This window comes from Doryrhamphus excisus, linkage group LG14, assembly GCF_037039965.1.
Source record: "Doryrhamphus excisus strain RoL-2023G ecotype Guam linkage group LG14, RoL_Dexc_Guam_v1.1, whole genome shotgun sequence".
In the NCBI taxonomy this organism is placed as follows: Eukaryota; Metazoa; Chordata; class Actinopteri; order Syngnathiformes; family Syngnathidae; genus Doryrhamphus; species Doryrhamphus excisus.
Window position 1 is genome coordinate 4,282,119 of NC_136370.1, and position 24,992 is coordinate 4,307,110.

A 24,992-nucleotide genomic window follows, 5' to 3' on the forward strand; every position below is an offset into this window, starting at 1 on the left:
ATTTGGCTTTTGCCTTGAATATTATTTTATTAGTACTCTTTCTATTTTTCTGTTGCAGTTCTCTCTGATGTAATCAAAAGTACATTAGTAACAACATGACCGGTGCATCTTCAAAATCTGCGCTTTAACTGCACCTTAACTGGTAAAATAATTTAACAAAACATTGAAGCACACAGCTAATGTTTATTATTTTACTATATTTATGAATATTTGCAATGATTGTCACATATTTGCTGTGAGTGTAGTCGAAAATAAACTAATATATAGTGTCTACGATTATTATTTGCCTTCTCGACGTATAACAAAACCACGTGGTTAAAACCGGAAGTAAAGCGGAAGTCGATGCTCGACGGTGACGTCTGTCACACACCTGCAACAAACAAGTACAGGGTTGGAAGAAAACAAGATGGACGCCTCTTTTGAAACGCTTTTACGCACAAGCGAGCCACAGTGTAGTAAAATATTAATAATTAATATTATTAAACACACTTAAACGACAATATAAGTTGACTTAAGCTACATTTTGTGAACTTGTTTGTCGCGTAAGAAAAGTCGTTAGCAATGTCACATAGCTAGCTAACTTAACTACCAACAATTACTTGTTTGTTATAAAATGGCGGGGGGTTAGGTTAAGGTATGACAGCATTTTTGATTTTCGACCTGAATGAAGAGTACGGGTAACGTAGTGAGAGGCGGCGTCTACCTTGGGGGAGGTTGGAGTCCTGAGGCCAAACCCTCCTCTTGGAATCCGCGACTGGTGAGCCAGCAGTGCGCAAAGACGCGCTCTCCCGCCCTGTGCGTAAAAAGTGACGGTCACCTCCTCCACACCGGCGCTGCTCACCTTGGAAATTTTTCCAGCGGCCACAAGACGACAGGTACGCCACAGACTGACGGAAACCCATATCCGAGCGCCACCGCTCCCTTGTGAACATGAGGTTTGTGTTTGTTTTAAGGCTGTTCAAGGATATTTCTTCCATGACAGCGAGGGGAAACATGACAGAGCAAGGCAAGAAAATGCTCCTGGTTGTGGTGGACATTCTCTCCACCTTCATTGGTGAGTAGCTATAACTTCTTTGTAGTTTTAAACAAGCCAGAAAAAAATCTAACACTGTGACGCATGGGATTGCTCAACACAACGCACATGGTTTATACATTTATCAGACTTTTGAGCTGCTACTCACTTTCAACAAGTTGTACCAAGCAGGTAGACCAGAAAACATGCAATGGCAGATAGTAGTAGTTTTACTCTGTGTGTGTTACAGCATTGAAAGCCATCTTTGGTTGCTATCTTGTTCAAACAGGCCACAGTGTTTTCCAACACAGGCACAAAGAATGCTGCAGGGTCTTGTGTTGCTGACACACACACACTCACACCTTAGTGCTCTAGATTCTAAAAAAAAAAAAAGTATCTGGCTTTTGAAACCGCCTCATTACTAATATATATTTATATATATATATTATAATATATATTTGTTAGCACAAATATGAGTATATTTTCTGAAATTTTTAAAAACTTTTGCTCCCTTTTCCACGGATTGTGTCATGATTTGCAGCATTAATTAATACAACAAATAGCAGCTGATGCCTGTTTGATGCTTGATAAAATGTTCTTACCCAATAAAAGCTCTTCAATCCTTGGCACTTGAAAAAATAAGCAACCAACAAATCAATATACTATGTAGCATTTTATGGTAGAAATACTAAGCAAATAATGTTCTTTAATTATTAGTATTGTGTGTAAGGGGGTGTCCACCGAGAGCCACATGCGTAATGGATGGGATAGGTCACTTTGACAGATTTTGTACATTGAAGATGCTAAAATGCAGGGCAATTCTGCTAAGCTATCTGAATAAAACATCCACATCTTTGCTTACAGATATAGGTGACACGGCAAATAAGTGTCATATTTTAAAAGATACCCTCATAAAGATGAATTTTTCTAAACTGCTTATCCTCGCGAGGGTTGCGGGCATGCTGGAGCCTATCCCAGCTATCTTTGGGTGAGAGGTGTGGTACACCCTGGACTGGTGACCAGCCAATCACAGGGCACATATAGACAAACAACCATTCACACTCACATTCATACCTATGGACAATTTGGACTCACCAATTAACCTAACATGTTTTTGCAATGTGGGAGGAAACTGAAGTTCCTGGCGAAAACCCACGCATGCACGGGGAGAAAATGAAATCGAACCCGGGTCTCGTAGTTGTGAATTTCTTTTTACAATATGCTGATGCTCAATTTGCTCAAAATGGCTTAAATGGCCCCCGGGCCGCACTTTGGACTCTCCTAGCTTGTAAGAATGGAGTTGTATAACAGCTTTTAGATAGCAAGCTGGTTGAGTTCCAAAAAAAATGACATGCTATATGCTATATTTTTATTTTAAAAATAATCAACATCAACGCAACTTGTTGAGACTCACTCATTCCAGACAAGTACTGCAGGAAAATAACCATCCAATTAATCGATTAATCATTTAATTCTTATACTTAATTTGTCAGGAAATGCAGCGTGGTGTTTGTTAATTTGAAGAACACAAACAAGAATGCAAACTAAATGAGACCGAATCAACAGTGCCTCTGTTGGCAGAGGCCAAGTACTGCGCACTTTGGCCCCAATAACTTGAAGGCATGATTAATGAGAATCAACTCCACATGATTGTCATAGTTTTTTGTTTTTGTAAATTGACAAAATCAAGAGGTTTATTTACAAATAAACTTTGTAGCCTATATTGACAATGTTGTTGTCATCAAAGTGTCAATGTAGGAATCAAATAAACGCAAAGAAAAAGTAGTTTAGAATCATTCACATTCTACTCACTGAGTCTGTTTGCAGGAGATTTTCCTTGAACTATCCGTCTTTCTTTTGACCACCACTCATACTTGGGCCTGCATCTCGGTCTGAATTTTTTCCAGCTTCCAGTTCAGAGTGAGCGTCTTTCATTTTTAAAAACGGCTCCATCATTGTTTTGCTAACCACAATGCCGCTGTCACCGCCATTGGCTACCCTCTGCCACTTACCGACATGGAAGTGGATTACATGATTACTCTGCAGATCACTACTCGACAGCACAGACATTCAACACTGGCACATTATTTGCGGATATTAATTAGGTGAAATTGTATAATTTGCCACAGCACACAGGGTGCTGCAGCACAGTGTTTGAAAACCACTGATATAAATCACTGCTAATTGATTCCAATATCTATTTGTAGTATCAACCCTAATTTTGGAAAATGCTGACTCACATTGATTTTTATGTGTATTTTTCTCTGTGTGCGCTCACCTTTGAGTGTGGTCTTTTTCCCCTCTCTGACACAGTTCAGTCTCTCTTACACAAACTCCCGACCAGGTGTTTGTGTCTATGTAACTGTACGGCGAACAAAACAGCTTGTCGTAGCTTGCCTGGGTCTCCGGCAATGACATTAGAGCCCGTCAGAATTGACATCTTCCAGGTGTTTGTGTCCCCTCATCTCTCACAGAGGCTACAGGTGAGGAGATCATGTGACATACATGACTCTAAAAGTTTGGAATGTGACGTGAAAGATTGCGAAGAAGAATCTTTTTGATAGAAAGTGTGAAGATTTTGGTGGTTCTTTACTTTATGGAGGAACCTTGTGTGTGCATTTATGCGCCTGGTGACAGACAGCGAGGAATGATAATGACCATTCTCAGCTTTTTCGACCCCCTCTTTAACTGCAAGATGTATTTGCACACTGTCAACATGTTGCTCGTCCATTTAGCTGGTGCTATCTTTGACATGTACCTGTCTGGTTGCTCTGTGAAATGTTCCATATTAAACTATTTTCCAACCATTTAAAATAAATCTCAGAGGTCCCACAATAGTGTAATGGTGGTGTTTTGACAATTTAAAAGTGCTTTTAGTAAAGCCGCTTAGTGTGTCTACCTTTTAATGCTAATTAATCCTTTGTTTAGGGGTGTCTCCAACAAGCGCTATTATATAAGATATGGGAGTGTGACAAAAAAATGAAGACAACAGCGTTTAAAAACCAAAGAAATCTTGGCAACAATGTGGCTTGAATGACTTTAATTACTTGATTACTGGCATGACAAGGATATCCCACCTGAGTAGTTTTCCACACGGCACAGTGTATGTGGCACCATCAATAGATCCTTCAATGGAAAAATGGTGCTTCAGGTTGTGCAGGAGCGTCAAATGGCAGCTGGCTATGTGGAGATGTTACAAGGAGCATCCCTCATGACTAAAGTCGTTTATGTGGTCATGATTGTTTTTTTCCAACAGCACAATGCTCACCTAACAAATAGGAATAAATAATCCTCACAAGGATTGCGGGGGGTGCTGGAGCCTTTCCCAGCTGTCTTCGGGCGAGAGCCAGGGTACACCCTGGACTGGTCGCCATATATTCATTGCCTATGGACAATTTAACCTAGCATGTTTTTGGAATGTGGAAGGAAACCGGAGTACCCGGAGAAAACCCACGCATGCAAACTCCACACAGAGATGGCCGAGGGTGGAATTGAACTCGGGTGTCCTAGCTTTGAGGGCTGCCTGCTAACCTCTCGTCCGCCGTGCAGCTCCTTGACTTTTTTAAATACAATAAATTTTAACTTTTACCCAACCCAAATATCCTACATCCATCCTACCTTCCATCTATCTCCTCACGTCCACCGTGCAGCCTTTCATATTTCTATATATTTTTTTTATATTATGACTTATCGTATTAGTCGGCTTTTATTCTCGCTTTTAATGCTCCGTTTTGAAATGGCCCCAGGCTGCACTTTGGACACCCCTGTTTTAAACAGCCTCTAGGGCACACAATGCACGACATTCGGCCATCATTAAAATGTTTGCATAACAGGGGTCTTTCAAGTAGGGATAGTCTTCATTGTATTTAGAAGATTGCATAAAATTGGTTGGTTGCCGTGTAATGTCCGGAACTCTGGGCCACACTCACAATGAGTGTAGTAATGCGCCTTAAAGCTGGTTGCCACACAACTCCCGCCACCCGCAACACCATGTTATTGAATATTCAACTCCATAGCTACAACGGTAGTTCCCCCTCACTGTGCCCGTTCTGCTGTGTCATGGTGCAGAGAGCTTGTACGACAAGTGTCACTCAACCGCCGGTTGTTTATACTAGGGCTTGTCAATAAATTACTATTGCGTTGAAGGGAGTTTGTTATAAAAAAAAAAAAATCAAAAATTCTAAATCACACCACAAATTGATGTCAGATTGATGTCAGATGAGTAGTCCTACTCAAAGTATTTTGCACGCATCATTTTTAATTGGATCGAGTTACTGCTTTACGGACCTGACTCTGAGGTTTGTTACAAAAGCCAAACAATTGAGAGCACGCCCCTCTGTGACGTCACAAAGGGGTAGTTTTACCACGCTTTTTGAAACCAAATGTTTTGAGCCATCCAAAACTTCACTTCCAAATGCACAAACCTCATTATCTGAAACTTTGGCATCTTTTAACATGAAAATACAACATTCTGATTACATTTACAAGTCAGAAAAGTGGGGAAAGCATAATAGCTCTCCTTTTAAGGAAAACAAACACTTGGATGAAAAAAAAGGGATCAGATCGGAAGCCAAAAAAAGTGGATCGGGACATCCCTAACTTCAAGGGACGTATTTAGCAGGTAGTTTGGTGTGCTGTGTGTGGAATTAATGAGGTAATGTTATTATTGTGTGTGTGTTTTGTAGTTTTGACTGTCCACACAAAAGCCTCACCCGCTAAAAGGTGTGTGTGTGTGTGTTTGAGAGATACAGCTGGAATGTGCTGAATGTCCACATTGGAGCTAAACTCTCAATCCGTGTGTTTTTATTTTGCCCTCTTCCCTTCTGCAGTCAAATGTCCATCCTGTCATTATGTGTTACCTCCTCTGCATGCGCACACACACAAGTGATGGTGCACTTGTAGTTCTTGGTGGAGTAGAAATTTCAACTGTTGAATTGTTTGTAGTTGGAAACCCGTCAGATTTACATGTTGTTGAAGAAACAGCCTGAGAGTCACATGTTGTTTGTTCCACGTTTACATGGTGCCTGCATGCAAATGAATACATAGGTCAAAAGGGTGAGCAAATATTGATTTGTATTAAAGGGGACCTAATATGCTGTCTGATTTTTATCTTATGTTATGAGCTACATAACAAATACTGACATTTGACTGTAGGATTCATGCTGCCCTGTCGTTTGCATTTGGTGTGTCCCGATCCGATATTGATATCGGCAAAAAAAGAGAGTATTAGAGATCCAGGCTATGCTCCAGCACGTGATCACAACATGTGCTAACATGCTAGCAAAGTTAGCAAGGAGCCGGTGCGAGGTCCAAGTCCAGAAAAGACGTCAAGCTGGCATGTTCAACACAACTAACCCCATCCCCAACAGAAGCAGCGCCACAAAAAACAGTATGAGCATCCTCACCCCCCCACCCCCTCCAAAAGCCAAAGCCCATTGAAACATCTGCAAAGCATTGCAAAACTGAGTGTTTGTCATACCTCCTCCTGCTAACTTGCTCTGTATTTGATGAGTAATATCACTAAAAAGGCTTTCCTAACAGCTGATACTCAAGGCTGCAATATTGATATTGTATTGGAAGTGAGAAAGTTGTATCGGAACACCTCAGGTTGACATGACATCTTACCTCAAATTACCCCATCCTCCAGTGAATCTTGCTGGCCAGGCTGAGTTCATCAGTGTGTGGAAAAACGATCACACCAATTAATTGACTTGTCTGTAGGTGCATGAATAGAATGTCGAGAATGTGAGTGAATAGAAATCTCAATATCCAAGTAAGAATCTGCACAGTGGAGTGGGCGTGCCTGGAGGCAGACTGTGGGTGGAATAAATTAAATATTGGGTGGGAAGCAGGAAATCCATGGAAACACTGCAAAAAGAGGTGCAGAATCTGGAAGATATAGATAGCTTTCTCTATGAGTTATTGTGTGTAGCTGCTCCTTTGGAGTCCACAACTCGATGCAAAACGGCCGAAAATGAGCATAATATGCCCACTTGAAGATTTATGAGAGTCAACCGCTGATGACAGGCTATGTAGCTCATGTCTGCAGCAAGCTAGCTTCTGTGTTTGAAGTGTTTCGTGATAAAAAAAAAAACCAAAACCATTAACAACACAGTTGGACTCACGCAGTGTATCACCAGCTATAACACAACAAAACTCACCATATTGTACTCTACACGAAAAATGTCTATAAACCAAGGCAAAATTTTCAACGTTAACTTGTAAACACACTAACCAGGGCGGACACTAACTGAGTTTCCACTATATTTCTTTATTCCCATCCCAAAGATGCTGAGTGGTGCACATGTGGCAGAATACCGGTTTGTTGTCCAGAGCGAGAACCGTTGGAGGTGAAACACTAGCCAGTTTCTATTCAACTTTTCTGCTATGGTACTGTAATGCAGACAAAGGAAAATGTAAGTTGTATCTTACATGTCCCGTACTGTACAGCAGCATGATGGTTTTATACAACAAGGAAAATACAAATATTGAAACTAATTGAAAATAGTTAAATCCCTGTGTGTTTGACAGGTGCTACATGTCACTGCGGAATGTTACTTATGTGGCATTTTGTACTTTAAATGTGACTCACACACAGTCAGTATGTGCCAAATATGCGTCAAGAGTAAAGTGGGAGTTATTGACTTTTGCTGTGTGATGTGAAAATTAACGTGAGAAGCTGAAGAGAAAGTGTGTCGGTGTGGATGTGATATTTTGTGGACATAAACTGTGGGGTCAAGAACACAGTTAATAGTTCCCATCGTGTGTGTGTGTGTGTTGTTGTGCAGGTTTTTGCCTGGGTCTTTCAGTTTATGTCAGACACGAAAACAATTAAAAAAAATCTTTTTAAAAAGTGTTTAGATTTGCAGGCGTCTCTCTTTTTTGCCTTTTGACAAGGTAAAAGGTTTTTTGTAGTTTTTTTTTTCCCTCCCCATGTTGACTCGCTTCTCCTTTCACTACATGTTCAGACAGGCTTGCAAGGGACAGTATGCTCATGTAGTTTGACAATATGTCCTAAAAAAATGCACATTATTTATGCATTACTGTTGTCCCTTGCCTTGTTATGTGGTTGAAAACGGCCTGTTATTAATCAAAACATGTCATATTTAAGTGAATGTTCGGTATATTTTGCCTAAATGAAGCATGTTCAGATTTGAAAATGGCTAAATGAACTAAAATGCAAAAATAAAGCATTGAAAGATGGTATTGTAATGTTCGGTAAGACATGCCAGACTTTTATTGCAAGTTTGAATCTCACAACAGGCACAATATTCCTTGACATGAGCTCCTGTTGCGGCCATAAACTCAACTCTGAACCCGACGTCGCATCCTGTCCACCGCTCATTCAGCTCCCCAAGGGAACACATTTCGATTACAAAAAATATTCAATTATTATTATTTTTTTCTACTTTGAAGAATCCCACGCAAGGAAGATTGGAGAGGCTAGCGAAAGCGGGCAGGCAATTAAAGGGAAAGAAAACCAAATGTAAAAAAAAAAAAACAAAAACGGAAAAGACGACGGAAAATGTGACTTATGTTGAACACCGTGATGTGTATCTGTTGTGACGCGACACTTGGTTCCCACAATAGCAGTACCCTACTGATTCACAGCAACAATGAAATCCCAGTGTGAAATACGGTAAGATGCTTACACATTTCACAATTTCCACCTATCGTATTTTAAGCCGCTATGTTGTGTGGAAAATGTACTTATTTGATCGTGCCATGAATTCCATTGCGGAAATGTGTTTTTCTCATATCCATGTTTGTTCATTTATTATTGAGTGACTAAATGACTTGTGATGCCATTGGCCTCAGGTTTTATTGTTACCTTGATTTAGGCTATTATTAAAAAAAAAAAAAGGTCTCTGTTTGTTTTTAATGGTTGCTAAACTCAATGCTAACCAGTAGTGGAACATGCACAGTGTATAATAGATGCTATGTAATTTGGTTGAAGCACTATTAAATCAATTAATGTATTGGAATTGGAATATTGAAATATAAATATCATACCATATCTTACTTATTGTGTGGAAATGTGGGCTAATAACTATAAAAGCAATCTTCACTCGCTAAATGAACTGCAAAAAAGGGTAGTAAGGATAATTCATAATGCCGCCTACAGAGAACATACTAACTCCGTATTTCTAAAATCACAAATACTTAAACTTGCTGATATAGTTAATCTTCAAACGGCTAAAATAATGCATAAGGCTGAAAACAACCAATTAGCTAAAAATGTCATCCAATACTTCTCTACAAGAGAGGACAAATATGATCTCAGGGAAGAAGTACATTTGAAACACTTCTATGCTAGGACTACGTTAAAAAGCTAAAGCATTTCAGTATGTGGAATCAAACTATGGAATGGATTGAGTAAGGACCTCAAACAATGCACAACGATGAGCCAATTCAAGAAACAATACAAGCAGTTGATGTTTGCTAAATACAAGGATGAAGAGTCTTGAAGTCATGATGTGCTATATATATCACTATATTGACACTTACTATGGTACCCATTATGGCATTGGATGGTCATATCATCTCCTACTTCGGTATGTGACAAATAATAATTGAGGCACAAAGTGAACAAATGTAACAGTTACTGATTGTAAAAGTACCAGATGGAGGGGTAGGATTTAATAAGCTTTGCTTCTTCCTACTCCTTTTGGACATGTGGAACTGTGAACTGATTATGTGATGCACTCAATTGTAATGTGATGCATGTTCAAATAAAATGAAACATTACTATTACCATAAATTAATTATGGATATAAACAACAATTTAAGCAAATGTGTTCACATTTTATTTGCATCAAGTGCAACCAACACTTCAGGTTGAATTAACAACGTCTGAATGAACAGGTTGAATGAAATCAGTGCTTCTCAATTACTTTCTGTCATGCCCTCCCACAGGACAGACATTTTTTCTCTTATTCTCTTTTCTCTTCTCTGACGTTATCTGTGCATGCCACTCAAAAGGCAGGACTAATCGGTTTACGCCAAATTAAACTATTATCCTTTTAAGGTCAAGTGTTAAAAAACACACACATCCAAACAAAGCCCGCTGTGCTTAAATACAATGCTTTATTTCCTACAATCAATTGAATCGATTGATTACCTTTTTAAATGATGTAGGTGGATCACAGGAAAATAAATTGACTCATCAATGTAGTGGATGAATCATTACACCCTTGTTATTTACTCTAATTATGCCTATTACATTGGGAAGGTGACTATAGAGGTGTTACTTCACATTTAGAGGGCTCTATTAATGCCCAAAACTGTATTTACGAGCTCAAACGTTTTTTTTATGCTCTTAACTACGAAAATATTTGATTTATAAAGAAGGGAAACTACTCAAATTCACATTTAACGGTCAGGTCTGAATCCAATTAACTGCGATAAAACAAGGGATTACTCCACTTAGAACTAATTTGCCAGGCCTTGAGCCAAAACTGCCACGTAAAAAATATATGTGTGCTATTCTCTTACAATATTAGAAGTGTGGGAACGTGACCAAAGGAGCAATAACGGGGTTAAATCCAACACAAAGTGGAAGATGGTTCCAGTAAAAACATCCCCCACTAGCAGCCATCGCAGGAAGCCAGGCTGTTTAATTTCCACCAACTATTTTGCCTCCCAAAATGAAGATGAATGACCCCGGATTAGTTTCCCACTCAAAGCAATGGACATAGAATGTCACTGATCTGCATGACGAGGCAAGCGGACTATAATGGCAGAAAGTGAAATTTCACTGCACAGTTGGGCCAACATTTTTACGTTTTGTGCAATCCTGAGCTTTTAGTGGTTAGCAGACACATCCATTTTGATAACTGCAGGTGAAGACATTTTGTCTACAAGAAAAAAGCAAAACAAAACCCTGCAAGTGAGGCGAGATGTTGCTTTTACAGCTCTTGCTGTAACACCCCAGTGTGGCGGCCAAATGCCAGTCGCATTTACCCACATGGCAACAAACTGCACAAAAGTCTCAGTTGTGTGTTGAGGCTGGACTTCCAGACCGCAAACAAATACCCATCTCCTCCAATGCGGGGCCGTCTTGGCTTTACCTGCTTTTCATCTCGAGCGGTCAAATGTTTGAGGCCTGAATAACAGGAACACTTTCCACTTCCTGTTGGTTCAAAGGTCAGCAGGAAGTTGACATGTCTGTCTGATCCCAAATTCCAGCTTGTTTATTTTTCCAAAGTGGAATCTGGGGGGATTGGGAAAGCATGAAACAATACTTTCCCTGGGTTTTTATCTTTCTTGTCTGCCCTTTTGTTTTGTTACAAGAGAAACTGGCAGTGCAAAGTCTTCAGGTGTCAGATGTTCCTTGAAGGAATCAAACACAACTTCATGGAAAACAGGAGGGCCCACATTTTTTCAGCCTGTGAGCTACTTTTAAAATAAAAAGGCTTAAAGATCTATCTCATCGAGAATCCGTAAAGGCCACTTTGATATTTTGTAAAGATATGCTGAGAAGTTATATATTTCAAGAACTTGCTGCTTCAATGGAATTACTTTGCCATTGTAAAATGGCTTTTTTTCCCCTCGTTCAATTACGGCATTCGTCTTATTTTGCCATGATTCTCGTCATATTGTAGCTGTTTTTATTTCTCCTTTTTAATTTTCCAAATATTTAAAGTTTCCTCTTATAAATTTTCTTTTTGTAATTATGACTTTATTCTCATCATGTTTTTTTTTTATTTATTCTAGTAGTAGTAGTTTTTCAACAACTTTTCAAAAATGACAACCGTTTTGTTTCTCATAAAATGCTGACTTTTTTTTTCTTAAATATTTGTACTTTATGCTATTAAAATCTTATCTTATTTTGACTTTATCCTTGTAAAATACTACAGATTTTTTAATGTTCTCTTCTTTTTTTGTTTTTGTTAAATTATGTTTTTATAATGTGCCGTAGCACTTTGGGCACACCTGAGGCAAACTATGCTAATGTTTGTGTGGTCCAAGGCACACTAAGCTATGTATGCTACATTGGGAGTAGAGGGCTGTAGCATTAAGATAAGTGAAGGTGAGCTAAGTTTTTAACTTTGTGGACAGTGCAGTAACAATCAATGTGATTTTCACTTCCTGTGATACACTGACTAGACTATAGGTGTGATTGTTAAGCCTTTTCAAAACAGTTGTGGCATCTTTATTGCGTACTTCGCATAGAGTTGAGTTCAAGGGTTGTGTCCATCATTTCAAAGAAGATTTTATCTCCTCAGGCTTTTGGAAACCAGGGGCAACTCTTCTGCTCCTTGAGTAATCATGTGTGTATACAAGAAGTATTCCCTTGTTTAAAAAATCCTGTGGAAAACAGTTGTTGCATCAGGACTTTTCTACATGTATCATTTGATAGAAAGAACAATACAAAAAGACCAAATTTGTAATACATTTGTATTTTCTTGAAAGAAAAATACAGTAAACCTCGGATATATCGGATTCAATTGTTCCCACTGGTTTTGTCCGATATAAGCGATATCCGTTATATGCGTATACCGGAAAATGTCCGCCACATTCATTACACGGACGCGCAATGCCATGGGGGAACTTTCTTTGATCCATGTTCACAGCCGAAGCTGAAAATTATAACATCTTTGTATGAATTACAGACATGTTCATGAGCATGTACAACGAAAAAAAACAAAATCTCAAATCTGTAGAAATGCCTTCTTGTTGCTATTAGGGAGGTTTAGAAACCAAACGATAAACGTAAATGCAAACGATAATAATGACGTCACAGGCTATTGACAAGTCGGCAAGTTCCCATACATTTCAATAGCATGTGACGTCATTGTCGTTTGCACTTACGTTTATCGTTTGGTTTCTAAACCTCGCTAATAGCAACAAGAAGGCATTTCTACAGATTTGAGAATTTTTTTTTTATTTGTTGTACATGTCTGTAATTCATACAAAGATGTTATAATCTTCAGCTTTGGCTGTGAACATGGATCAAAGATGGATCAAAGGCCACGATGCGGCCATCCGATATATGCGAGGGAAATTGGAACGGGACTGGAGATTTTGTCTGAAATAGGCGAAATCCGTTATAAAAAATCCGATATATGCAATGAATTTTTTATTGGAAATGCATTACAGAAAAATTGGTTCTTTTTTATCTGTCCGTTGTGAGCGAATTTCTGATATATCCGAGTCTGATATATCCGAGGTTTACTGTACAAAAAAAGAGGCATTTAATATAATTTTTTATCTTGTTCATGTTCAATACAATGTTGATGGGTAGTGACTGATTGACCAGAGTCCCAAAATACAGCCAGAGAACACTATTGGATTGGATATGTTCGAATTTCCTGGCTGTATTGGGTCAGTTGGTCATGGACCTATCAACATTTTTCATTTGGGATTGTACTCTTTTTAGGGGGTGGGGGTTGCTCAAAAGAGTACTCTTTGTACTCTTCTGAAAATGTTGAAAATTATGGATGGCCCCTAAGTAGTTAAGAAGTAAAATAAGCAGGTCATGCACTTGTTTGCTTAAGACAGCTCTTTCCGAAAGAACGTCAGTTACTAGTAAAAATTGTGAGTGAGTGTAACGCTCATTTGTGTATCTGTTTTCCAATAAAGACCAATTGATATATTCAATATGCATATTTTCTCAATCAGACCAATCCATCCAATCAAAACACACCAGGCTTTTCAGACCTCTGGACTTCCTCCCTCATTGTGCGGTCAGTGTTGTCACCGTGCCTCTGCTGTTATTGAGGGTCATTGCACAACGCCGGCCAACTCTGTCCAGCCATCAGACCTCTGTCACGCAAGCTTATCACAATGTTATGTTTGCACCCTGCAGAGTAAACGGTAGCCAGGCCGCCCTTCAAAGCAGTACACGCTCAAATTGCTGGAATAATGGACACAAGCTTCTGGGTGGGGGATTTCCTAATCTAAAATCATCTTAAATCAGGGAAATTACTACTTGATATGTGTTGGGGGTTTCTTGCCACATAAAAGAAGGCAACGGATGTCCAGCAGAGGGCAACTTAAAAAAAATATGTTAAGTTTGTGTCAAGCACACCATAACTAGAATATGAATACTTGTTCAACTTGTTCACAATTGGTCGAATTCCAAAGCCAATTTTCTCATAGGAAATGGTGGAAAATAGAATATATCCGTCCCAGGGTTAAACTGTGGCCATCATGGAAACTTTATCTGAACTTTATCAGTAACATTCTTTTCAACTTGCATACAAGAGTAAAAATAAACTCTAAGGACAAGGTCGTCAGTCCTTCCCACAGGACTACAATCCATCGGTGTCTTTCTAGATGAACTTCCCGCCCCCTTTATACTCCTTTTATCCAGGATAGTAGATATAATCAGAAAAAATAAGATGTTTCCCTAAGATAACACAGACTCCCTTTAGGCCTAGAATAAGTATAATATGCTTACATTTTGCCAATAGGTCATATCCAACCACAAAACAGAGATCAGGTATCAATCAAACTGCGATGTAGTGAGGGACTACTGTAATTTGTAGTAATTGCGGTAATGCAGCCCAGTACTGAGCAGCATAAAACAGTCCGTGTTATTAGAGCTATGCAGTTAAATCAACATATTGTAGTTTACTTCTGCTTTACAAAAACATACGTAATCAGTGGTATACTTTTGCGAATGTTCAACTTGAATACTTCCCTGTTCACAAGATTTGTATTCTGAATGCACACATCTGAGGCCTTCACGTCTGATTTATTCACTGCGACATCATGTCGTAATTGTGACCCCCCCCCAATCATCCCCCCTTCTTTGGGCTGTGTTTTACGAGCCCTTTCTTTTTGCCAATGGGCCAGTCACACACTCTGGAGGAAAGAAGCAATCTGCCACTCTCATACGTCATAAATGTTCAACTCCTGCCTAAGCAAACCATCCATTCTTCCCACTTATTAGCTTTGGCAGCCCAGTGGCCACTTCATGAAAAACAGGAAAAGTCATTTGAATTGTGGACTATTGTTCTGGCCAGATTTAAGAGACAGCTTTATTGAAGTGTTGGCCACCATTATTTGCCACTTTGCTACCTGTTTGCCCAGTTATCTTGTTTGCATGCAGGACTGCACAAATTTTTGCAAATAATCAAGCACCGCCTCCTTTAATCCCCCTCGCCGACGAGGTCAAAGGTTAGCACCGCATCGTTCTCTGCTATGGCAACGGACACTTTCTCACGTGACCTGTAGAGGTGACGCTTTGACCACTGAGCTCTGCCGATGACACGTTTCATTCAAGCGGCATTGAGTGGAGTTTTCATTGTGTGTTTTTAGCTGTTTCCTGATCAGCATTTCATTGTGTCATTCAGCCGCCCTCAGGATGGACCCACAGATCTTTTAACACGCCGCATACAAGCTCCGTGTGGCGACCTGCATCAACCATTGTCATGGAAAAACACATAACATGCCATTCAATTTGATTCACATTCACTTTTCTGCATTATATTGATGTCAAGCAGAGCTCTAAGACTCGTGTTTTTATAGTATAGGAGGCCCATAATGACCGTAGTGTTCTTGTCACATTGAGGAGCTGTCACTAGGGTGTTTGCTGTAGGTCCTGATAAAACAACAGTTCTTGTCATGTAGATGACAAAAACTGCATATGGAGGATCTTTGACTTGTCTTTTTGCAGTATGTCCATAAAAACAGTAACATTTTTGCAATAGGTCCTTAAACAGCTAGGCGTTTTTGTCTTACTGAGAATCTTTGGCTTGCTTTTTTGCAGTATAGATCCTTAAAAACAACAGTGTTCTTATCATATTGAGGATTTTTTAACTAGTGTTTTTGTAGTAGGTCCCTAAAAACAGCAAACGTTTTTGTCATATTGTGGATCTTTGACTTGTTTTTGCAAATGGTTTCTATATTATAGGATCTTTGACGAGCGTTTTGCAGTGAGTCCTTTAAAAGTAGCAGAGATCCTGTAATCTTTGATTCGTGTTTTTGTAGTACGTGCCTAAAAATAGCAGAGTTCTTGTCATATTGCATTGTCTAAATCTAGTTTAGTTTAATAGTTTATTTCGAACATAAAAACATTGAAAAGCAACATATAAAGCAAAAAAGAAATACTTATCCAACCATCTAGAAATGCGTTGTGGTCTTCTTCCCTCAGCGGCTCTGCCCTCAGCCATCATGACGCTGAGGTTCAGCCCGTACCAGAGAGGAATCTACTGCGATGACGAGAGCATCAACTACCCCTACAGGAGGGACACAATCTCACATGGAGCCATGGCCGCCGTAACCATCACCAGCTCCATAGTAATTGTGAGTATTCTCTTCTTCATCATTGCCTTCTCCGTTGGCTTAGCAGGGCTAACCACTTCTCCCTGCAAAGATCACCACCGGAGAGGCCTACCTGGTACACACCAAGCGTCTGCACTCCAACTCCCAGTTCAACCAGTACCTGTCAGCACTCTATAAAGTGGTGGGCACCTTCCTGTTTGGGGCCGCCATCAGCCAGTCACTTACCGACCTGGCCAAGTTCACCATCGGGCGACCGCGACCTAACTTCTTAGCCGTGTGCGCCCCCGTCAGCTGCAGCGGATACGTGCTGCAGATCAACTGCACTGGCAGCCTGCGCAACGTCACTGAGTCCAGGTGGGTTGACTGAATGCTCCGCCTCCTCCACTTGTAACAGCAACATCTAATGATAACATAATAATCATAAACTAATATAATGTAGGAAATTTAAATTTGAGAATAAAATGTAATGAAAAATTCTGTCTAAAAATAACGTAGATTAATGTTGTCCGTTCCTGCTCCTCAGGTTGTCCTTCTACTCAGGCCACTCATCCTTCGGAATGTACTGCATGCTCTTTCTGGCGGTGAGTTTTTACCACAAACATAAGACACTCAAAATAAACAACATCCATAACATTATTGTGGTATACCACACACACTGCACACTGTCTCCACACTGACGGTCCATATGCTGAATTATGTTTGACACATGTACTATGTACGTACCTCTAGACCAGGGGTGCTCATTAAGTCGATCGCGATCTACCGGTCGATCGCGGAGGTGGTACTGGTCGATCGCGGCGTGACATTAAAAAATATCATCCTAGCATCAATGCCATCACTTGATTGATATACAGGGCAGCCATTCAGATGACAACTGAATTTTGACCTTTAGGTCACCGCTCATGCGTAAACAACGATGCAAAGTGCTAAGCTAGTCAGCGAATTGCGTCAGATTTTAAGCCCTCGCTAAAATTTATGGTCACTAAAATGAGTGAAGTAGCTGGACCAAGTAAAAAGGCAAAAACATATCACTTCCATACGGAATGGGAGGTGGACTTTTTTTTCCACAATGTCTTTTTCGAAGTGCGTTTGCCTGGCTAACCTGGCTATCAGCAGCTACTGTCCGGACTATGCATCCCTGGCTGATTCAATTCAGTGCAAGTCATCAAAGTAAACTCAGGTAATTACAAAAAATGTTAATAGTTAATTATGTGTGTTTTGCAATATTGGCTCATTTGGTTATGTAAGGTACATCAACATACATTGTACGTACAAATAATCCTCAATACATTTGAAAATAAATAGATGTTTTGCATTTTTGTAGTGGGTTGATCATTTTGACTCGGTCATTTTAAAAGTAGCTCCCATGCTGAAAAAGTGTGAGCACCCCTGCTCTAGACGCTAGTGTGTCATAGCTGTGTGTGTGTGTGTGTGTGTGTGTATATGTGTAGCTGTATGTCCAGGCCCGCATGCAAGGCAAGTGGACACGGCTGGTTAGACCCACCATCCAGTTCTTCCTGGTGGCTTTTTCCCTCTACGTGGGCTACACACGCGTCTCCGACTACAAGCACCACTGGAGCGACGTGCTGGTGGGGCTCCTGCAGGGGGCGCTCATAGCTGTGCTCACTGTGAGTAGGATTTTCCTACATTCTCCCTTCTTGGTTTTTCTTACTTTTGGGATTCAGAATACCTCCTGTTGCTTTGGCATTAACTTCTGATATTATTCAAATATATACATACACATACCACACATACAGTCATTTCTTCACTTTATTTGTTCATTTTAATGCCTGATACAACCAAGGCTACATTTGTTTGGACACATATACAGTGCATCCGGAAAGTATTCACAGCGCTTCACTTTTTCTACATTTTGTCATGTTACAGCCTCATTCCAAACTGAATTAAATTAATCTCTTACCTCAAAATTCTACACAAAATACTCCATTATGACAATGTGAAAAAAGGTTTTTTTGACATGTTTTGAATTTATTAAAAATAGAAAACAAAAAAAATCACATTTACATAAGTATTCACAGCCTTTGCTTAATACTTTGTTGATCCACCTTTGGCAGCAATTACAGCCTCAAGTCTTTTTGAATATGATCCCACAAGTTTAGCACACCTATCTTTCGGCAGTTTTGCCCATTCTTCTTTGCAATAAGTCTCAAGCTCCATCAGGTTGGATGGGAGACGTCTGTGCACAGCCATTTTCAGATCTCACCAGAAATGTTCGATCGGATTCAAGTCTGGACTCTGGCTGGGCCACTCCAGGACATTCACGGAGTGGTTCTGAAGCCAATCTTTTGAGATCTTGGCTGTGTGCTAATGTCTACTGTCTATATGGTCAAGGTACATGACCAGTCTACTGAGGTCAAGAGCGCTCTGGAGCAGGTTTTCATCCAGGATATCTCTATATATTGCTGCATTCATTTTCTTTCTATCCTGACTAGTCTGCCATTTCCTGCTGCTGAAAAACATCCCCACAGCATGATGCTGCCACCACCATGCTTCACTGTAGGGATGGTATTGGCCTGGTGATGAGCAGTGCCTGGTTTCTTCCAAACATGGCGCCTGGCATTCACACCAAAGAGTTCAATCTTTGTCTCATCAGACCAGAGAATTTTGTTTCTCATGGTCTGAGAGTCATTCAGGTGCTTTTTGGCAAATTCCAGACGGGCTGCCATGTTCCTTTTACTAAGGAGTGGCTTTCGTCTGGCCACTCTACCATACAGGCCTGATTGGTGGATTGCTGCAGAGATGGTTGTCCTTCTGGAAGGCTCTCCTCTCTCCACAGAGGAACGCTGGAGCTCTGACAGAGTGACCATCGGGGCCTTGGTCACCTCCCTGACTAAGGCCCTTCTTCCCCGATCGCTCAGTTTAGAAGGCCGGCCAGCTCTAGGAAGAGTCCTGGTGGTTCCAAACGTCTTCCATTTACCAATAATGGAGGCCACTGTGCTCATTGGGACCTTCAAAGCAGCAGAAATTTTTCTTTTGACTTCATGCTTGGTGTTTGTGGTCTGACATGCACAGTCAACTGTGGGACCTTATATAGACAGTTATTATATTTCCAAATCATGTCCAATCAACTGAATTTACTGCAGGTGGACTCCAATTAAGCTGTAGAAAGATCTCAAGGATGATCAGTGGAAAAAAGATGCACCTGAGCTCAATTTTGAGCTTCATGGCAAAGGCTGTGAATACTATGTAAATGTGATTTTTTTTTTTTTTTAAACTTTATTTTTATTTATTTTTATATTTTTCTAACAAACACACTCAAAAACAAAAAAGGGGGGGGGCACTGGACATACACATCACACAATTTGGTTATCCCACATTCCCTGTCATGGTGCAATTTAAGTAGTTTCCTTGATTTTGTCCGTGAACAGTGTCCATTTCACCCATTTTTCTCCGCACATGTCTTCTTCAGTCCTCAATCTATGTGTTAACAGTTCCATATCATGTATTGCGTTCATCACACAAAGCCAGTCCTGCAATTGCGGGGGTCTTGGGTTAAGCCATTTTTTGGTAATGGCTTTTTTATTGTTTTCTATTTTTTAATAAATTCAAAACATGTCAAAAAACCTTTTTTTCACATTGTCATAATGGAGTATTTTGTGTAGAATTTTGAGGTAAGAGATTAATTTAATTCAGTTTGGAATGAGGCTGTAGCATGACAAAATGTCGAAAAAGTGAAGCGCTGTGAATACTTTCCGGATGCACTGTAATGATGATAACATAAATAAGTCATAACTCAGTTCAATTTAAGAATCACTTGTACATGAATAACATTGTAATGTGTAATGGAATGTAACACTTAAAAGCTATTTTTGTTGTCATCATTATATTTGTCCAAACAACTGTACCTGTAGTTGTACCAGGCATTAAAATGAACAGGAAACTGAAGAAACAAAGTGGTCTAATAATGTTTTCCATGACTGTACACACACACACACACACAGTTGTCCCTTTTTTATCGCAGTTACTTTGTTCCAGACTTGACCTGTTTTTTAAGATTATTGGAGCCCTGTTGGCATGAAATAACACCCCTATAGTCACTTTTACCCACCTTTTGTATTACCCACTATGGTAGATATAATCAGAGAAAGTAAGACATTCATTCATTCATTTTCTATCCCAGCTGTCTTCGGGCGAGAGGGGGGGGGTACACCCTGGACTGGTCTCCAGCCAATCACATACCATAACATAGATTCACACATTAGCAGTTCCTTATTTTTTTTTACAGTACAGCGAACTTCCTGTGGTGGCTTTTGTCTCATCAATGGCGGCTTTAAATGGCTTTATACTTGTATTAACTGATATAGTAGTAGACGCAATGTTAGTGCAGTTTTAAGCAAAAAAAAAAAAAAAAAAGTCCACAAGGTGGCAGAAGTGCATTTTATAAGAGCATGGTCTACATCTCCAGGACGTGAAAAGTCATCTTGCCTTGTAGCTCACAGGTGATCAACCATTGAAGAAGAATTTTAAATTAAACTTTTCATTCAGATTTGTTCTACTACTGAACGGAAAAAGGTAGACATTTTTTTTCTGATGAAAGATTAGTCTAAACTTTGTTTTGGTCTGTACCATGTCTATAAAGCCCTCGGACATAATATTCTGAATGTCCTGAAAAATGAGTCATAATCATCAAAAATACTACTTAACTCCTTCAATCTTAACTCCTTCAACTTAACTCCTTCAATCCCAGCAATAGAAAATTGCTGGGATTGAAGGAGTTAAGTCATTTTCACAATGCGGCAAGTTTTGAGGCTGGATTGGAAGAAAGATGACATTAAAAGTGAATGTCGCTGTAGCGACATACACATAGCCAGGTTGTCATGCCGGATGCACGCTGAATGCACGCCGAATGCACACTGAATGCATGGATTTGCGGCATCAGAAATATGCGGGATCAATTGTACATAAGTGTATATTTAAATACGAGTTATTTAAATAGTAAAATAATTACGATAGACAAAAAGAAAAAACCTATTCCTTCTTCCAGGTCAAATACGTGTCTGACTTCTTCAAGCAACGCCCGCCACCTTGCACACGGACAGATCCAGCCGAGAGTGAACACCTTGAGCAGAAACCCGGCCCGCAGCCGCCCGACTCTCAACGCAGCAACCACTACAACTACTCAGCGCCTGTATGAACTCTCTTAGCACCCCCCACATAAAAAAAGATGATGTCCATAACCACTAGCTGGAACTCTAACACCCCCAGCAACACCACCTTCAAGACCACATTTCAATATCTCGTGTGTGCAATCTGTTTTTTTAATCATTTTGTTTGACAAGGATTGATGCTGTGACCTGATGCAAAATCTCGTTCAAATCAAAGATTTTGTTGCCGTAAGAATGTTGCTGCTTCGCCGCTGATTATATGGCTGCCATCTTCTCCCAAAGCAGACACCTTTTGTTTTTTTACATTTGTAATGACGGACTGCTTTAGCCGACATATTTTTATATTGTGTCCATTACTACTGTATCTTATTGAATAAACTGTGCCTGTTTTTATTTGAAAGACGCTGTGATGTTTCAGAGGAAGCCGGCGACATTGTTCTGCATGTTTGTGCTTCTTTTACAGGAACGAGCGCTGCGTCATAAAAACGACACAGAGACGCTTAAGAGGTTCTTTGGTCCCTTCTAAACGTTTCCCACAGGGCCATGTGGATGCAACCTTTGCATTGTGAGGAAAGTGGATAAAAGTACGCTTCCTTCCTGTCTTTTCAACACACGTTTTGGAGTCGTTTATTTCCTTCATCTGTGCAGAAATAGTTTTGTCAATGTGGGAGTTGTTTTTCCATTTTTCCATGACACTTTTTTTTTTCCTCCCCAGTGACGCGTACCTCAAGTCTGGACCTGATGCTGCTCGTGGTTGTGATTCCTGAACGGCGCATCAGGCTGGGATATAAATCACTCTATGGTGTTGCAGTGCTTTGAAGGTAGCCACAGTGACTCAAACTCATTAAATTCATTAGGACTATACTCTTATTGGGGCTGGTTAATTGGAGACTCCAAATTGTCCATAGGTATGAATGTGAGTGTGAATGGTTGTTTGTTTATATGTGCCCTGTGGTTGGCTGGCCACCAGTCCAGGGTGTACCCCGCCTCAAAGACAGCTGGGATAGGCTCCAGCACCCCTGTGACTTTTGTGAGGATAAGCGGTAGAAAATGAATGAATGAATATACTCTTATTTTATTCCATTCTATGACCAAAGTTGTAACGGTAGTAGAAAAAGTTGAAGTATATGAGAATATGATGAGAAAAGATCATAGCTAAAATTATTCAACAAGAATACAGTCTTCTACAGCTTCAAGGTACAGTATATTCCTGCCTCATGTTTGTGACGTTACAACTTCATGCCCTGAAATAAAATATATATATTTTTTTAAATATTAAGGGGTGGATTTGAGAGGTAGTTTGTAGTAGTTTGTTTGCATGACAGCTTTTTGTCTGAATTTCCGGCACACTATCAAGGAAATGACATACACGAAACATACAAGGAAATGACATAGGAAAAAGCGGTAGAAAATTAATGAATGAATGAATGAAAACATACAAGGAAATTACATACACGAAATATACGAGCAAATGACATACATGAAACATACAAGGAAATGACATACATGAACTGCTTCACATGAAGTGAATATCCGCCAAGTAGGTTTCCTTATTCATGAATGGAATATTTCAGCAACCTTCTAAATATGGTTTGTAAGATTAGAGCCCTCGAGACATGAAATAATACCCCTATAGTTACTTCCATCCATCTTCGTCCGCTTATCCGAGGTTGGTTCACAGGGGCAGCAGCCTCAGCAGGGAAGCCCAGATTCACTTCTCCTTGGCTACTTTGTCCACCTCCTCCCGGTGGATGCCGAGACGTGTCCAGGCCAGCTGAGCAACATAGTTTGTCAAATGTATCTCGGTCTTCCCTTCACTCACCTTCTCTGGCTCCTCTCCAATGCAGAGGACTAGCGCTTCTCCTCCTGAGTTTCACCTTATTCTAAGACAGGGACCAGCCACCCTACGGAGAAAACTCATTTTGACTTTTGTCATTACTCACAGCTCATGACCATAGGGGAGGGTAGGAACATAGAGTTGTCAGCTCCCTCTTCACCACAACAGTCTGATGCAGACTCCGCATCACTGCAGATGCCCCTGCAATCAACCTGTCATTCTCGTGTTCCATCCTTCCCTCACTCGTGAACAAAACCCAGAGATACTTAAACTCCTCCACTTGGGGCAGGATCTCATACTCGACCTGAAGATGATACTCCACCCTCTTCCTAGCTGGAACATGGACTCGGCCTTGAAGGTGCCGATTCTCACCTAGCTGCTTCACACTAGGCTGCGAACCGATCCAGTGAGAGTTGAACAGGCTGATGAAACCAGCAGGACCACACCATCTGCAAAAAAGCATAGATCCAATCCTGCAGCCACCAAACCGAATCCCCTCGAGCCCCCAGCTGCGCCAAGAAATTAATTCATTCTTTAATTTTCTATACCACTTATTTGGGGGTGAATACGAACAAAATGGACTTCAGTTACAGACATGCGTTTTGCAGTAAAGGTTCTGGACATCTGGGGGGACCCAATAGGCAGGGTCTGATGACTGACTTACGATGCCAGTGTTTGGGGGCCCCCTACTGGCCACTTGAAGCCACCTATGACAATTCATTTGGCACTTTTCTGTGTTTGATCAGCTTACTTCACTTCATTTGCATGCTTCCTTAATGCAAAATGCACGTGCTCGTTCAACCGATTTTCATCAAGTTGTGTTGTACAATCAACATACAACAATAATGCTTATATTAAACGGCTAATGAACTGAGAGTATTTACACAACAAAAATAACGCAGAATCTTATCTTAATTGTCCACTGTCCTGTTTATTTATTACCAGTCTTCTAAATCTACATTTTTCTGACACATACCCGTCTTTGTTTATGGAGAACTTTACAGATAATAATACATTTTATTTCAAAGTGCCTTTCAGGACACCCAGTGTCGCTGTAAGGAAGATAAACACCAATATACAAGATAAAAGAGAACATACAATAAATAAGGAGGGGGGGGGGGGCATGTGAAGCAGTTAAAGAGAATAGGCAAGTTTCACCTCTCATCTTGACACACCCATATTTTACCATGAATGGTCGATTTCAAAGTACAATTCAAAGAATGCTGTGGCCAGAATAATAAATGAAACAGAACTTATTTGCAAAGCTGGAGGACACAGCAGTGGCATGAGTGAATCCGTGGTCAATGGTGTGAGTGGAACAGGTCGAGGTAGAAGTAAAAAAAACAAACTGGTTGGATGTCAAGCAGGGCTGGGCTATATGGACCAAAACTGCTGCACTCATGGTAGTCTTTGCAGCCGGGTTAGCGCCGTTAGCGCTTCCATCTCGCGTTCCCTATGATGATAGACGGTAAACATGGATGATGCCGTCTTCATACCTTTATGCTCACTCCTGCTATGTAGCCTCTCCACCTCAATTTCAATTTTTGATATCATCCTCGTCCTCGTACGTAACAAATTAAACAATTAAATAGAAAAAAAATTATAATAATTAAAAAAAACAACCTTAAACCATATTAGGAAAGCAGGAAGTGAACAAATGTAACAAGAATTAATGTTGTAAATTTACCAAAAAAAAATGCGAATGAAAGTCCCGAATTTCCGAGAAAAAAGCCATACATTTACAAGAATTAATGTTGTAAATTTACAAGGAAAAAGCCCTACA

The 24,992-nt window shown here is 40.1% G+C and overlaps 1 protein-coding gene across 1 annotated transcript; it reads left to right on the forward strand.

Annotated features, from left to right (window-relative positions):
- The first annotated feature begins 346 nt into the window (after nucleotides 1-346).
- On the forward strand, nucleotides 347-22,639 carry LOC131140340 (phospholipid phosphatase 2). The gene is made up of 9 exons (XM_058090633.2): nucleotides 347-875; nucleotides 954-1,054; nucleotides 16,116-16,267; nucleotides 16,338-16,600; nucleotides 16,770-16,827; nucleotides 17,698-17,874; nucleotides 21,252-21,395; nucleotides 21,836-21,956; nucleotides 22,088-22,639. Exons 2-8 carry the CDS (start codon nucleotides 976-978, stop codon nucleotides 21,896-21,898), a joined length of 936 nt encoding a protein of 311 aa, XP_057946616.2. The 5' UTR covers nucleotides 347-875; nucleotides 954-975; the 3' UTR covers nucleotides 21,899-21,956; nucleotides 22,088-22,639.
- Nucleotides 22,640-24,992: the final 2,353 nt, after the last annotated feature.

What these genes read in the sequence shown, in the direction of transcription:
- LOC131140340 (XM_058090633.2), top strand. Translation starts at nt 976, where the DNA reads ATGACAGCGAGGGGAAACATGACAGAGCAAGGCAAGAAAATGCTCCTG. An exon ending in CGCAACGTCACTGAGTCCAG is followed by an intron (nt 16,601 to 16,769) that starts GTGGGTTGACTG and finishes CCTGCTCCTCAG; the next exon opens with GTTGTCCTTCTACTCAGGCC. An exon ending in ACTACAACTACTCAGCGCCT is followed by an intron (nt 21,396 to 21,835) that starts GTATGAACTCTC and finishes CTTCTTTTACAG; the next exon opens with GAACGAGCGCTGCGTCATAA.